General features: G+C 39.0%; 1 protein-coding gene across 1 annotated transcript in view; it reads right to left on the bottom strand.

Moving 5' to 3' along the window:
- MOB3B (MOB kinase activator 3B) overlaps positions 1 to 16,891 on the bottom strand; it is a 42,619-nt gene extending 25,728 nt beyond the window's left edge. The window contains exon 1 of the mRNA XM_005425011.2: positions 16,296 to 16,891. Coding sequence (XP_005425068.1) covers positions 16,296 to 16,713 — 418 coding nt within the window. The 5' untranslated portion in view covers positions 16,714 to 16,891. The remainder of the gene's footprint in view (positions 1 to 16,295) is intronic.
- Positions 16,892 to 16,922: the final 31 nt, after the last annotated feature.

The following is a 16,922-nucleotide window of genomic DNA, read 5'->3' as shown; positions in this document are numbered from 1 at the left end:
GGCCACTCTTGATTACGTTTGAAAGGTCATGGTGATCTCATGTTCCTAGAAACAGGGAGAAAGCAAAGATCACCTCTATCTTCAAGAAGGCTGAGTTGGAAATGTGGGGAACTCCAGGACACAGATACTCACCTCAGTCTCTGGGAGCTACTGGGAGAAAATCTTCCTGAAACACATTTTCAAACACATGAAGGACAAGAAGAAAAAGAAAAGCAGTCAGCATGTATTTATGAGGGGAAAACACACTTGTTCAACCTGATGGCTCTTACAATGAGGTCACTAACTAGGCAGATAAAGTGAGGAGAGAAGCTGATGTTCTTTAACTTGACTCCAGTGAAGTCACTCTATCTCTGCCATCACAGACAAGTTAGCAACGTGAGGGTTAGAAAAGTGGACAATGACATGGATTGAAAGTGGTCTGAGCTACTGGGCCCAAAGAGTGGCTAGAAATCCAGCTGGAGGCCAGTCAGTGTATCTGTATACGTATGTGTGTATCTTGAGGCTCAATACTGGGGCCAATACAGTTTAACCTTTTCACCAATGACCTGGTATATTGGGTCAGAGTTTGAAGAGGACACAAAGCTCAGGAAGTTTGAAGAGGGCACAAAGCTGGGAGGAGTGACTGATAAACCATATGGGTTCAGTGCTCCTCAGACAGACCTAAAGATGTTGAAAAAATAGGCAGAGAGAAATCTCATTAAGTTCAGCACAGGTAACTGTGCTGTTACAGTACTGTTACTGTTCCTGGGGAAGAACAACGGAGGCACCAGTACATTTTGGCAGCTGAGAAGCTGGAAGGCAGCTTTGCTGAGGAGAACATTTGAGTTCTGGCAGACCAAGCTGACCACAGGTGAACAGTATGGTGAAAAAGGCCAACAGCATCCTTGGCTGCATTGAGGAGAGCACTATCAGCAGGTCAAAGGCAGTGGTCTTTCCCTCTACGCAGCCCTGGTGAGGCTGCACCTGAGTGCTCAGTCCAGTTCTGGGCTCCTCAGTAGAAGAAAGGATTTAACTGAATAGTGTCAAGTGCAGGACCCGACAGATAATGGATGAAGGAACTAGAACATCTCTCATATGTAGAGAGGCTCAGAGGTAGGACTATTCACTTTGAAAATAGAACACCCCAGGGGTTTTATCTATGTGAGAGAGAATGAAGAGAGGGGGCAGATTCTTCTGCATAGTCCAGCTGGCAGGACAAGAGGCAACTGGCACAAATTAAGGCATGAAATACCACCTGACCCCAACAAAATGAGTTTTTGCTCTGAAGGTGGTCAAGAACTGGAATAGATTGTCCAGAAAGGTTGTGAAATCTCCATCCATGGACTGGACAACCTGTTCTTCACGGTCCTCCTTTGAGCAGGGCAGTTGGACCAGATGATCTCAAGAGGTCTTTTCCAGCCCAAATTATTCTGTGATTCTAATTTTGTCCAGTACAGCCCCAAATGTGAGGATCAGTGCCTGAGAGCTCACTGTCTTACCATGCTGCACTCATAGCCTTTAAGAAGCACCTTTACACCAGAGCTGCTAGGGTGTGATTTAAGCATGATCACTTTAGGAGGTGAGGAGGCCTGTTCCCATCAACCAACCCGGAGCTGTACTGTATAGCTCCCATCTGGACTTGCACAGCTAAAGAAGTACTTTGAGAGAATAACTTAGGTAACACACCTAGACCAAATGCTACACATTACAGGTATCTTGACAGGTTCACAAAGCAATTCATTCCCCAACAGCAAGAGAGGAATGGACATACATTTGCACTTCCATCCAGCAGCAGAGCCTAAAGTGGAAACAGATTCAGGGATGCAGACAACTTAGGCACATGCTCAGCTAGGTACCTTGGTGAAGGCAAAATATGTCTTTGACACTGGACAGGTTGTTTTCCCATTGCTGAAAGAGTGCAATCTAGTTTTGTAGTTATCCACTGGAAACATTTGTAAATATCTAGCTTGCAGTCTGGGGTCAGAAATTTAGCAGGTGACAGTTTACATTATTCCAATATGTATCACACAATAAGACTGAAAAGGACTTGGTCCAGTTCAAAAATTAAATATTTCAAAAGTCAAACTATTAAAAGAAACGGGGACTGAATTCTCTAAAGGAACAGTATTTTAATAAGACCTTTAAATCCATTTGTGGCCTCCATAGCTATATATCCCCACGATGCTGAAAGGACTACAGTTCATTAGTTGTTACTATTTCCAGTGAGCTTTTATGGGTTTAACTGCAGGATGAAGCAAGAGTTGAAATAGCTTTCAAAGGTGGCTGCATTTTTTTCCATGATCACTGCAGCTGGTTGACACAGAACTTTTTGTCAAAGCAGAAATCCAGTTTTGTTGTGCATGCATAGACAGGGTTTGGTGCACTACAGTAGTACTGGTGTACATCTGAGGATCCCACCTGTTCAAGAAAATTTCCATGACCTTTAGGACAGTTTTGGCTAAGCAGTGACTTAGCCAAAGTGCTAAGTGGCACTAACTGCGGGTGATGGAAAGAACTGTTATGGGTTTTTTTTCATCTATTTTTTTGTTTTGGCCTAAACACTCTGAAATACTTCCAATGACAGAAATCATTAGTATATTGCTCCCAGTTAAGCCATAAAGAATCAGCCTGTCTTAGAAAGGTTTTATAAAAGATTCAGATTTTAGATTCAAGACTGTCACTGAAAGTCAATGATATTTAGCGCCTGACTCTTGTTTCCCCTATATTTATGAAACCAAGCCTGATGATAAAAGCGTCAGGGGAAGACTACCAACAAAACACCATCCTGATACAAAAAATTCAGCTTTTGTTAATTAGCCCTATAAAAACACACATACAGAAAAACCTGCTCAAAAAAGTCAAGGAAGGTCCTGTTGTCACCAGCATTCGCTTTGAGAATTAAAAGATTTTTATGGTTTATTTGAAGAGGAACTGTTAAGACATTGTGAATGAAAAGAATTTTTGTGTGTTTTAACAACTGAGGCCTTATAAGAGGAGACATGCTAGAGTAAGCTTGGGCAGATGACAGGAGAGATTAACAAGGAAAACCTTCATTTTAGATAAGGCTATATTCCATGTGATAATTTTTTCATCTTGAATACATACAACATTGCTTGCTTTATGTCAAACATTTCAGCTCACACACAAGCAGCTGAATCTTTAGAAAGACATCCTCAGTGTCCTGCAGCCCAGTTATCTGCAGGAGGCACAAACTATGCAAAACTAAAACTTTATCCCAATGCTGGTGACAAATGTCCATATGAGTGAATAATGCTAGTTTCTTTGAGTCAACAAGGTTCAGTTGCATTTAGGTTTTTTCCTTCTTTTCTCATTTTCTGCTATTGGTTTATCAGAAGACAATTACATTATTTTAATTTTTTAAATTACAATATGTTTCTTGACACCTTTTGCCATGCCTTGGGACATTTATAAAAGCAATCTCTGTGGCAAAAATATATCACGTTAGTTAACTGATATTCAACCAGCCCCAATTACAACAAAACCTGAATACTAAAATTATCATTGCTTTTTGCTCAAAAATTTTGGGTCTGGCTATGACTGCTACTGTGACATAAAATGTTTTCAATATATGCCTGTCCAAGGACAATTTATCATCTTCTCTTTTCTTTGCCAGGAAAATTCATGGGCAGAAATTCTCAATGCAGCCCAAAACAGTAGAAAATTGAAATGCATAAAACAGGGAGTCACTACCAAGATAAAACAGTAAGATTGTAATTTGTGAGATTTTCATTCTTACCAGAATTCCCCAGGTCAGAGAATATTTTGACTCCTCCAACACAATCTCTATCATGTAGATTGCTGGAAATTGGGAAATAGAATCTTTCCCTCTCCCTTTCTTACACTGAACAATGAACATTCCCTGTTTGGCTGAATGGACCCTTGCTTTGACCTTTACAGCCTTGCTTCTGCAGATTGTGTATTTAAAAGCCAGGGATCTGGAACCAAACATTCAAAATGTGATCTTATAGGTCCTGAGTAAACAAACAGCTAGGCAAAATCTTTCTGTTTGATCTACAGTTTTAATCCCCCCAGAAACTGCATCAAGCATTCTCTTGGAGGGCTAGAAATGCATGGGATTTGGAGTCTTTCCAAAGGCTTTCAGTTTTCATTCTCTTTACTCCTGCATATATGGAGCTAGGAGTTTAGGAACAGATAAAGAGTACGCTTGGTATCACTGACACTACCATGTGTTTGTGACCTGTTTCTGGATCCACAAACAAACAAACAAACCACAACTCAAGAAAAATATTTTTTACTTAAAATTTCCTACCTGAACAGCTACTTACACACTATGTCATCTTATTTAAAAAACCAAACAAAACCAAGCCTTAAAATCCAAAAGAAAGGCAGTCAAGAAACACAACTAATTTTAAAGCATATAAATTCTAAACAGATGTATTGTTATAATGTCTAAATATTCATTGGCACTTTTCTAAAAGATATTATGTCATCCAGCATGTGATTTGGGACATGTTTCTCCTGCTTAGTACTATAGCCAGCTTCAGGGATTTGTCTATCAGAGGACTGAATTTTGTCTGTTAAGTCTGGTTAGAGTCAATGCTGTACAAATACACTATTATTTCACCATGCTAATGTTGACAGTATACATTCATTGGTAAACTGTAATGTTTCTCAGTTCACCTGAACATCATCTTTTTAAATGAAAAGATACTTCCTTCCATATCCAAATAAGAGGTTAGTCTATCAAAGATATGCTGTTCATTGTCCTCCCCTTTCCCCTCTAACTATTACTAACTTTGATTACTCCCTTCTCATAAAGCGCCACTGATTCACATTATGAGAAGGAAATACAAGTTTCCACTGCATATTTTCAAGCATATGAAATGACAGTGCCTTTCTGAAATTCCTAGATGTGATTCATTGTGAGATGGAAAGAAATAAAAAATCCCCTGTGTCAGCACTGTCAGTAAAGCCTGTTTCACTCCATAGTGCTGCTGAGATGCTCTCAGCATTTGTAAGGTCTTTCCTAATCTTTGAGTTTCCTGCGAGTGTTATTTTCTGCTCAGTAATACAAAACAGTCACTGAACAGGTATCACATATACCCCCTATTACAAGGATTCTAAGCATGACGCAGAGGATTTTCCAAGTGAAGCTAACTTCTGGAAGGGGAGACACATGAAACACTACAGAGATCTGTGTTTCTAGGAAATTCCTATGTTCATTTGCACAGGGAGGAAGCAACTGCCATGGAAAATCATCTGCTGGACAGTATCTTGGGTGAGTCTTCAGGGAAAAGGAAACTATTTAGGCCTCGGCTTTTGTGGTTTTTCTCTACTTGGAAACAATTATTTCAGGTTAAATGTGTAATCAAAAATTGTGTAATGACTTGTGGTTTCATATAAACAGTGTCAGGCACTGAAAATTATATTTCCACAGTCCACAATATGCACATGTAAGTTTTATGGCACTGTAATGGAAGAATTTGTACTATAAAGGCTGTTTTATCCCTGTGACACACAGCTTACAACTCAGCCCAAGAATGACTGTCAGGCTGCAGAACCTTTCTCTGGGGAACCTGTCATGTAATGTGAGTTACAGGGTAGTAACAGTTTGCCGGGTATCTCTCAGTCACTGCTTAGGCACACAGAGCCTACATTGAACACTAGGGTAGGAGGAGGAAAGTTAATTGCCTCAATACAGCTCATGCAGACCTATCCACATGGCTTGCAGAAGGTAACAGAGAAGGCGACTGTTTACATTATTTCTTTTACTCATCGGATCTGTTTGTAGTTCAAGCACTGGGCCCTGCCACAGATACATTTATAAGATTGACTTTAATCTTTTGGCTTTGAACACCAAAAAGCATATGGAGGATGCACATCTTTTTTCTTACTTCACTGCAAGCAGTTTCTGGAATGTGTTGGTTGATGGGTTTCAGTCAAAACTGCTCAGCTTACAGTCAGTTACAGCATTAAGGAGAGAAAGAAAGAGAATTATTAAATTCCAGATTCGGTTGTATATCTGTGCAATTCCAGTCAAATAGAAAGTAGATTTTCATGGGGGTAACAGTTCTGCACAGAGGTAACTTATGAGTAGATTGGAGACTGTAGATGAAATTCTACAGGGCTTAAAAACCATGACCCTGTGAAGTTGTACACCTCCCATGAACAACTACAGGATGTTTTTTTTTAAGGAGCAAGAAAGCAAGTCACATAGAAAGGCCTGTGCTGGTGGACTGGGAAAACACAACTCCTAGTTAACAAGGACTCATCACCAATTATGACTCACCACCTACAGACATTGGTCATATTTATAGAAATGTTTGCATTGCTGCTCTGAAAATTCGAGGCTTCTGCTTTGATTTTTCCAGGACATTGAAAAGGTGTAAGAGGGCATTTTATGCTTTCTTGGATAGATCCATAAAAGCAGAAAGGAACAACCTACCAAAGTTTCTAAGTTTTGTTTAGGTTTTCTGAAGTTAGGCGTCCCCTGGCACATAACAGGTTTCCATGCTAGAACCAAAGCACAGATTTGCCCTATCAGCATGGAGCATAAGCTGGTGAGTATCCATCTTTGTTAGGTTGTTCTAGTGTTTTCAGTTACTTTATTTTCTATCATTCAGTGTGGACTTATGCACACTTCAAAAACTTTTCAGCTATATACTTTTCGAAGTTTCCATTAGCTAGGAAGTTGTACAAAACATATCTTGGGAGTATTACAGGACTGCCAGCTAATATGAACAATTCTATGCTCAAACACCATTCTTTACAGGAAAACAATTTTCCATTTTCAATTTTCCATAAACAGGGAAAAAACTCATTACTCTGAACTCACTACTGGAACATTAAATGAAGAAACATGTTTTACAGCAGTGTCACTAGTATTTCTGTATACAGCACCAGCTGTGAATCCTGTGTGGTACCAATAATTTGATAGCTATGAAAAAGGCATGAACAAGCTCGTTTCCCGTAGTGAACCAATGATGACTTGAACCTGCTTTTAAGAGTAATTCAGCTTTTCCTGAATGTAGCACATAAACTTAAATCTATTTTAATGAATGGCTGAATTACTCTATCACAGTCTTGTGGAACATACACAGCAAGCCTTGGGTCCCTTTGCTAAGGACAGAGGGACAGTGAATAAGCAGGAGGTTTGTGTGGACTGTAGAAAAGTTTTCTAACAAAATTAACATTGCCCTTAACAATGCAAAGACTGGCAAAGGTGCAAGACTGACATCTGCTTTTTTCTTCTCCTCTACCTTCCTAAGCAACCTTATATGTTCATGTTCAGGGTTACATGCACTTATATTTTTCAAAAACAAAAAGGAAACTGTTGTCCTTCCTACTTAAAGTTCTCTGTTAAGGTCCGAGGCCTCTCACAACCCTTAATAATCAATACACTAGAAGAAATACAGCTGTCTTTTTCAAAATCACACTATAGTCTAGATTTCAAGTGGCTTACCTCAAAGTACTGAGTAGCAAAGGAACAGAGTACTGACAATCCTCTGCATGAGGGAATACAGTTGTCCACATACCACCAAAATAGCGTATACAAGAACCACAGAGCTAAAGGGAAGCCACTCAGAGTGTCTGAAATGAACTCCCTTCAGAATGACCCCCATCATCCCTACACCTTTAACGTCTTTGGTATGGCCTTAACACATGTAAACACACTCATGAAGAAAAGAGATACATAAGATGCAGTTATGCAGACAAGGACTAATCATGTCATGCGCAGCACTACCAGTGAGTGTTCAGCTGAAAACACTGACCAAACTAATATGATGCAGATAAATCCATCCTAACAGAAGCCAGACTAAACTGCTTTTCTTCCTGTTATATAATATTTTTTTAATATATAGTTGTATATATTTTGTTATATATATATTATCTTCCCATATGATATATATATGTAAATAATTTTTCTTCCTATAATTTCATGCTGACTTTTTTTTCTATGAGCATGTAAAGCTCCTCAAGGCAGAGAACTTCTCCAGAACTAGGCATAGAAATGTACAAATGCAGTTGTCTTTTAATGGTTAACACACAAGTGACTTAATCACACCTATAAAGACTCGTATTGAAAAAGTTTGATGGTTTTCTCTGTGGCATTATCAGAATGAACACTGTACTTCCAAACGTTTCAGGTTATTTGAATATCTAATTCTTGGCTTTGTGTTTAAAGATAAAAAATTAAATTACTTAGGTTTGAAAAGACCCTTAAGATCAAGTCGAATCATAAACCTAACACTGCCAAGTTCATCACTAAGACATGTGCCCAAGTACCTTCTACATGACATCCACATGTCTTTTAAATACCTCCAAACGACTCAACCACTTCCCTGGGCAGCTTGTTCCAATGCTTAACGATGCTTTTCATGGAGCAATTTTCCCCAATATTCAATCAAAACTCCTCCTAGCACAACGTGGGGCTATTTTCTCTTGTCTGGTTGCTGACTACCTGAGAGCAGCGGCTGACCCTCGCCTGGCTGCAACCTCTCATCAGGCGTCTGTAGAGAGCAATGCCCCTCTCAGACTCCTTTTCTCCAGACTAAACACACCCAGGTCCCTCAACCACTCCACATAAGACCTGTGCTCCAGACCCTTCACCAGCCTTGTTGCTCTTCTCTGAAATCACTCCAGCACCTCAATGTCCTTTTTGTAGGGAGAGGCCCAGAACTAGGCACAGGATTCAAGGTGGGCCGAGTACAGGGAGAAGATCACTGCCCTGGTCCTACTGGCCACATTATTTTTGGCTTTTAGCTGCACAATGTTTTTTTATCCAAGTATTTTCTACATTCATATTTGACTTTCTTCAAAAAAATACCTATAAAAGACATGAGAACCTCATTTAAAAGCAACTATTAAATTTTCTCTCTCCTAAAGTTTCTGCATTTGCTCCATATACATAATCTATATGAGTTTAGAAGGCCAAATTTCTATTTGAAAGAGGATGGAGAAACTTGAAAGATAGTATTGATGTTTCTGCTTGAAGCAAAAAATCTCCTCCTAGATTTAGGCCTTCCAAAAGTTCCTTAAGAGCCACGCTAAGCGGCACTCCAGCCACTCAATAGTGAAATCAAATAGAGATTGTTGTTTAAACAAATTAGGACTAAATTATTTTATTTTCATGCCTCTATGATCACACTTCATTCTGATGATTGTTACCATATATCTGGTGCAACTGATGATGCCCTGTCATCAGGGCATACATCTCTTCCCTTGGCCAGATTGTGCATAAAATATGTCCCAAAGCACACTGTTGTGCTCAGAAGATTGACCTTAAGGATGAAAACAAATTTCTCAAAGTAGAGACTACCATGAATTTTCTACAATATTTCTGAGCTTAAACAACAACTTCAATTTGGCAAAAAAACATAAGAGGTAGTCACTAAAAAAATTTATTTCTGTGAATCTTATTTTGTTTGTGTTCCAAACAACGAACCAGCAAAGTCATTATGATATGTAAATTCTTCTCCTACACACATTCTGCCTCGAAGCCTGTGACAAAAGGCTTTTTTAGAAGGTTTTACATAAGAAGCTATTCTTCTTGTTCATCACAGGAAGGAATTCACACATCACTACAGAATGCAGAGTGCTCAATTCACAAAAACCCACTTTCCAAGGTAAAGTATGTTCAAGGTATCACACTTCCCACACTTTTTGAGTTGGGCACAAGCTCAACCCCAGCATGCCTACTTAAAACATTGTAGACATCAGCTGTGCTGTGGAGGTGGCTAAAGAAAAGAGGTCACAAGTTCAGTTAGGGTAGAAGTTGTGGTCATAGCACTGCTGATTCTCTGAGACTAATTTAAGTAATGTCCCACAACGTATGTACTGACAACATGCTGGAAAGCTGAATTCCTCAAGAACACGGGAGATGGCAGATATTGGACAAACCAGCCCAGTTCCTACATGACACATAATTTCTTGTGGGTGTTCTGTACCTTTTTCTTCCTCCAAAACCAGCATCAGACTGAGCAAAGATCCTGAAACCTTTGCAGAGCCAGCTAATACAACCCTTTCGTCTCAAATTTTCCCTCCACCACCATTCATACCACTTAAGTTGATTTCCTCTTATTTCCCTCAAGTTTGAGACATGAAGAATGGAGGAAGAAAGCCACCGAGACCTGCTTCTTAGTCTGTTAGCAAAAGTGCTTTGTAGCCCTTAATGACTACCACAATACTGAAAACATGTCACACAAGGCATCAGACTCCCAGTACACATTCTCCAGGTGAGACAACATTCCTTCATACCAGCAGTGCCAAATCCTTCTCAAGGAAAAGCAGAGAATACACTAATAGATTTGCACTTACTTTCTACTGCACGTATTTTCTTCTATCATCAAAACTAGAATGCAGAATGGGTTAATTCATATGTCCGAGCTGGCAGTGGACCTTTAGGTACCTCAAATGATACACAGAGCAACAGACCAAGGGGGTACACTGAGGAAGGCTTGTCAGTGATATGGCTTCAGGATCAGACTACTAGTCTAGACTACTCCCAAGCTTCAGTCCCTATTATTGTAAAAGTAGAATACTTAAACTAATCAAGGCATTTTACATATCAGATACAAATAGGGAATCAAATTCCTCCAAGATATAATCAGTCAGCAAGAAAGTAATTCAATGCTAAGAAGGCCAGATAGCTAACTGCAAAACTGCATTACTCACCATCCAGATGGACTTAATGCAATTTTCATCAATCTTTTGTGATGATACTCTTCAAGCACGCTAGGTTGGTGGGCTGGTTCATATGCCAGCTTAGGTTACTTTGAATCACCTGTTAGATCCTGAACCACAGAGGCAGGAAAAAGGTGCGAGAAGGAGGAAGCTCGAATGTGTAATCTAATGGTAAAATATCTACCTGATATTTTCCAAGCACATATATTTCAAGACACCAAACTCTCTAAGAGCATAGCTGTGCTGCTGCTATAACATTTGTATAGGCACAGAATTCATAAAGTTTAATAACTGGAAAAAAGCTGTAGCCATAGGACAGTCTGTGTTTTGCAGAATTTTCTTCATTTCATTGACATAAAGAATAATTCAAAGCTCTTGGCAGGCACATCCATGTTGAAGGAGTGACCAAGAAAGGGCAGCAACAGGGACAAGCAGGTAAACCTTACAAAATAAAACCCTTCTACCGACCAAATTCATCAATACTGTGACAGGTGCAAAGATCAAGCAGAAAGGATTGTTTGGATTTTACGTTGGTCTTCAAGTGGTAGACTACAGCTATATGCATCTAGCACTGGGGACTGAATTACCAGTTAACAGCCAGTAATCTGACCCCTCCCTTTGGTCCCTGGCAGAATTTTGTCTTAAAAAAAAAAAGGAAACATACCAGTTATAGAGATTATATATTTTTGATTGTGGGGTGGGTGTGCATGAAACAATGGCAGTTCCCAGATAGTGCAATTGCAACAGCAGCAAAAAAATTTACAAAAAGCATTTGTAGGAAATGCCAGCAAGCACCACTTTGCTCACACTATGGACACTTCCTCATACTTTGGAACAGGAATAAGACAGACATAACTGTAAGAAAAGAAAACTGTAGAAAATTCTACAACAATAACCGTAAAAAAATCTACAATACCACAATATTAGTAGGAAACCATAGAAAATTTTGAATCATGTCTGCAAAGGCCCTCCAGAATCTTGATCTGCTTTTGTAGGTGAATTATTGTGACATACTGGGCTCCTTTCTTTGAAAGCAGCATCACACACATGCTCTGTGCAAAACCTGAAGCTGTTAGTTACCAAAATTTGCTAGCCAAATATGGAACAGGCAAAGTATTGATTAATATACATTATTTTTTCAGCTGAAGTCCTAGGCTTTAAATATGTTTGAAGTATTTTTTATTTTGATCAGCCATAACTAGGCTATTTCATTACATTAATAACTTTTTAAATCCTCCTATACAAGAACTCTCATACCTTAAAAGTGATTTTGTACATCCTTTAAATGTCAAACTATGGTTTGTTAAACTACTTAATCAGGTTTTAACAAATTTAGCTCTTTTAGTTCCTTAGGCAGCTTGGCAGTGCTGAAATTTGAATTAAGAATCACAGAATATTTAAAGCTAGCACTGGTTTTGGGAAGTCTTAATCCCATCAGATCAGGTTGCTTAAGGTGTTATTCTGCCTGGTCTTGAAAACCCTGAAGGATGGAGATGGCACAACCTTTGTTCTCTTTCAAATGCTTTATTTTCTTCATTGGGAAAAAAATTCATTATGTCAAGTCAGAAAAGAAGTCAATTTTCTCTTAGTTTCAGCAACATTTTCTGTTGCTTGACCATCTTCTCATTTCAATCTGGGGACTGGTTGAAGAATTCATGTGGTGATGTTCTTTGGCCTGTGTTATGCTGGTGTTCAGATTAGAATAAATGACATAATGCCCTGTGGCCTTAAATTTCTGTGTATTTTTCCCAGTGACTCTTACACAGAAAAAACCTCAGCATTCCATTCACTGAAAAGTGAATGGAATCCCAACAAGACATAATTACTCTCATTTTAAGGCTGCAATGAGTACAGGGAAGAACCTAAAGCAAATTAATTTATCATGTTTGGAAATCAGGATTTAAAGGGAGCACAGAAAAATAGAATTCTTCTGTGAGAATTCTTTCTTAGCTCCTTTTTTGAGGTTGCCAAAACTCATATGGTGAAAGCTGACACAGTTCAACAAAAAGTGCATCTTTTCCTAGGATCTACTGCTTTCTATTCTAAATTATTTCTTCAGACTGTTTACCAAAGGCTGACAAATATATTCCTTGAAAAGTGTTAAACAGTGAGACTAGTAGGTTCCCTAAAGAGCAACTAGTACTTACCAAAGAATTTACTCTAAAGCTAAATAAACCACAGGCCCATTACAAAAATTAATTTTGGGAATGGATAACTTCAGTAGTGGCTGAGCAGGTGGATAGATTCAGTTCTATTACTGCATTCTCACCCACTGAGGACTGACACAGATCTCTATGTGGTTACTTACAGAGCTCGTTTCCAGAGCTGTCAGCCTCTTGCATGCCTTAGATCCACTTAAATGGATAAAGAAATTGGTAATAATGGAAATAATAACAGGAACATAAGCATGTATACAATCTTCTACAAATAGTGAGGCCATTTTACAAAAACAGTCCTTCAAGTTTTGCTATACAAAGAAGTGATCTTGATATTTAGCACCTGCTTTCATCACCTGCACACAATTCTTGACAGTTCTTCTTTTTCCAAGCAACCAGCTCCCTGTAAGTGGGAGAGTGGTTGAGGGATGAGGCTCTTTATCATAAAATGAATAAAACAGAAGGACAGGGGAAAGCAGAAAGGAAATATGAGACCACAGGAAGACTGGTAAGAGGCCATAGGCCATTGTATAAACACTGACAAGGTTAAATATAACATTTATAACAATTTATAACTCAATTGCATTTGTGGTTTTTTGTTTTGTTTTGTTTTGTTTTTTAACCACAGAGGAAAACCACCACCACAAAATGAAGATCCCACCAAACCTGGCTGTCCCTACTCTGAAATTATTTTCCTTGAAACTAGCTCCTCAGTGAAAGCTGCACTTAATCACAGTTCTTGAAATCCTTCTTTAGATAGTTTGCATGAGAATGCTAATTGAAAGAGGAAAAGTTTAATAGGATTAAGCTGAGAAAAGTGTGTTCAGGGTTTCTGTGAACACCACTTACTAACCCAACTCTGGATCTCCTCATTAAACTTATCTGCTAATGAAAAAGTCAGCCCAAATACCATCCACTGGACACATTTTTTTTCCCAGAACAATTCTCTTTAGATTAGAAAGATTCAAAGCAATGAAGCAATCTCTAATTTACAGCCACTCAACACTTTAAAACTGTTGTCCTGTTAGTAAGGTCATACATAAGCCTGTTTTGTTTTCTGAGTATATCATCTTTCAAGATTTATTTCAGCTGCTGTGAAGAATGAAGAATTGTCACCATTAATTTATGTGAATGAAAATAGAGATTTTAATTAGTACTATGCCTGTGGTGCATAGGCTAACCAAAAGGCTGCTGCAGAACAGTTAGGAATAAACAGGTAGAAATAAACCTAACACAGCAACAAAGGCTCCCTCTCTGATCACTTGTGAAATGCAGCACAGGTAACAATACACATGCTCAGTGAATTTCATTCAACAGCTTTATAAAGCAGTACTCAGATAGGTTTACAGGTAGTATCACATTCAAATTTGGGGCTGATATGAAAATCAACCAAAAAGATTCTTTTGAAAGGCAACTTACCTCAGGAACAGATCCAAACTTCCCTTTGCATGTTTTGAGTCCCTAAGTAGGGACTTGCTCACATAAGAGATACCCAGAATACTAAACTCAACATAGCATATATTTTTCCCTGAATTGAAAGATCTAGAGCCTCCCAAACAATTTTACCAACAGTTTCATATGGAAAGCGGTTAATCAAAAAGATAATGAGAAATATGCAGGGGGCCAGCATGGTATCTGCAATAAAGGCTGAAGAGAAGGCTGAAGAAAGAAATAGGGGTACAAGTGCTGCTCTAATAATGCTCTAAAGGTATCTATAGAATCTCTTTACAGGACTGTCCAATCATCTCAGTCTGTAATATGAATATGGCACAGTCCAATACAAGAAGACTTGTCCCTTTCCTTTGGATCAATTCAGAGTGAGACAAAGATTTGTATGAACATTGGGCTTTCCTGTTTTTACTTTTGTCAGAGTCCAGCCCCATTTTAGAGACCAGATGTCTTTCCCCTTCTTCAGTTGCTCCATGTTCGATTTAATTGACAACAGCAGAAGCTGCTGGGAGAAGTAGACTGAGTATTTACTGAAGTCATTCTTAGCTTACAATAGGTAAACCATCAGGACAAAAGTTCCTTCAGAAGCGTCTTATTACAAATATATTGGTGGAGCATGTAGGGCTGAATGCTTGCGTGTTAGAGATTATTAGTTGGTTCAGTAAAACCCATCAGCACACCAGTTGTGCTACCTGCTCCCCATATCTGCTGAGAGACAACACTTTCTACACAGGCAAACGACGCAAAACCAGAACAGTATAATGAAAGCCTGCAGAAATACCAGTGGAAGCAAAATCACCTATTTCTCTGCACCTTCAAACAAACTTGAACTCCAAAAATCATTTACCCTGAAGAAACAAAAAGCAACCAATGCTTGAGAAATCAAACCCATTTTTCACTACACAAAATATATGATACTGCTTCTTCTGATATCATCCTTCTTCTTGCCATGTTGTCAAAGTCCAGATTAAAAATGTAATTAATGCATCCTTTCTACCTATTAGAGTAGAACAGAAAAGCGATAGAAACTATGAAACAAACCACAGATTTGTCCAGATAGATAGCCGTGAAGTCCAAATGTAAGGTGCTTCAATGGTCTGGAAACACTGATAGACACAGCCTCTCAATGCATTATCTACCAATTAGTCGCAGGCCTTAGCTGCCTATAAACTCCAAAATATTGGGCTGAACTTATCTAAACATATGTCATTCTTCCTGTTTGTTACTCATCTGGGCCAACCAATACATAACAACTTACATTTCTTACAGAAAGCCCCCAGCTTTTCCATTTGAAAGCAGTAAATCAGGATCCATTAATTAAAACTGCTAAAAATCATGCAAGTACATTTCAAAAGCATAACTTTTTTTGTTGTTGCATGCAGCCACAGCTAAATATTTATGTTGTCTACACTACACAATGCACTCTTCCACTTTCAGCAAGGATGTTTCTACCTACTTGTGCCACTCTTCAGAAAGAATATTATAAAAAGGAAATTTGTGAAGCTCTTAACAGCTCTCTCATCTAGACTGTCTGCTTAAATAATAACAAGGCTTATTAGTTATATGTAGTACTGAAAACAATACTTTGGAGAATAATTCACAACTTGTGAGTTTTGGATGAGAAATCAAGAAAAGGTGGGAGGGCTAAGTTCATTGCATTCTTCATTCTCCACTGTCTCATACATAAATGTACACACTATGAGAGTAGTCTGACCAGTTTTGCTTTCCATCCATTCTGTATGTAAGTAGCTGGCCAAAGTGCAAAGCTACAAATTTGATTAGTTTTCAAGAAGGTATTAACGCAATGCTGATCACCCTCAGTGATTAACCTGACAGGCTTGTCAGGGACAAATGTTTAAGGCTAACAAACACTACCATACCTATAAACCACAGTTAACATTTCACACACTGCATACTATTTCTGATCCCTCCTACTCCCCACCTGCTGTTCAAGAGCTTTTATGTCCCTAAATATGTGGGAAGAGAACATGCTTAGTACAAAAATGAAAGGCAGTTTATGCTTTAGGACTTCTTCCTTACACTTACCTACACTTGTGGGAAATATATCCTCATTGTTGATTTGCACCTCGATCCAGTCCATGAGAAGATTCATATATTGGGGTGCTGGCAATGCTGTGGGCTTCTTGTACTTCAAGTCATCCTGCCACCGATACTCATACCTGGGGCCTCCAGACATCACTGGGCAGCTCCTCTCTGTGCAGAACTCACAGATAGTCCCATAAATTAGGTTGATCCTGTTGAAGAAGTCGACAACATGAACAGCCACCCAGTCATTCTGGTCTTCTCCACTGGGCAACTGCACAGCTGCTTTCAAGTCCACGCCTGAGTTGAGAGATGCTTGCGCTCGTTTGTGAAGTTCAAACCTCTGTGTTCCAGGTTCAAACTTGCGTTTTGGGCGGAAAGTCTTATCTTTATTAAAGACTTGCTTGAGTGCTATGGACATGTCTGTTAATCTTCTGCGCTGCAGTAGCTGGCTGGAAAGCACGTCTGAGATTTAATGCAAGTATCTGAAAACAGCTGCTCTCTATCACAGGCTTTCCAGGACCTGCTCTTTTTCCCAGAGAAGCTTGTATGAACTTCAGAGCAATTTATTAGCTCTTCCTCTTGAAAGCCTCCCTAAAAGGCTTCATTTCCCTAAGGATACAGAAACAA

This window comes from Geospiza fortis, unplaced genomic scaffold, assembly GCF_000277835.1.
Source record: "Geospiza fortis unplaced genomic scaffold, GeoFor_1.0 scaffold240, whole genome shotgun sequence".
In the NCBI taxonomy this organism is placed as follows: Eukaryota; Metazoa; Chordata; class Aves; order Passeriformes; family Thraupidae; genus Geospiza; species Geospiza fortis.
Note: the sequence above shows the minus strand (reverse complement) of the source record. Positions and strands in the feature narration are given on the sequence as shown.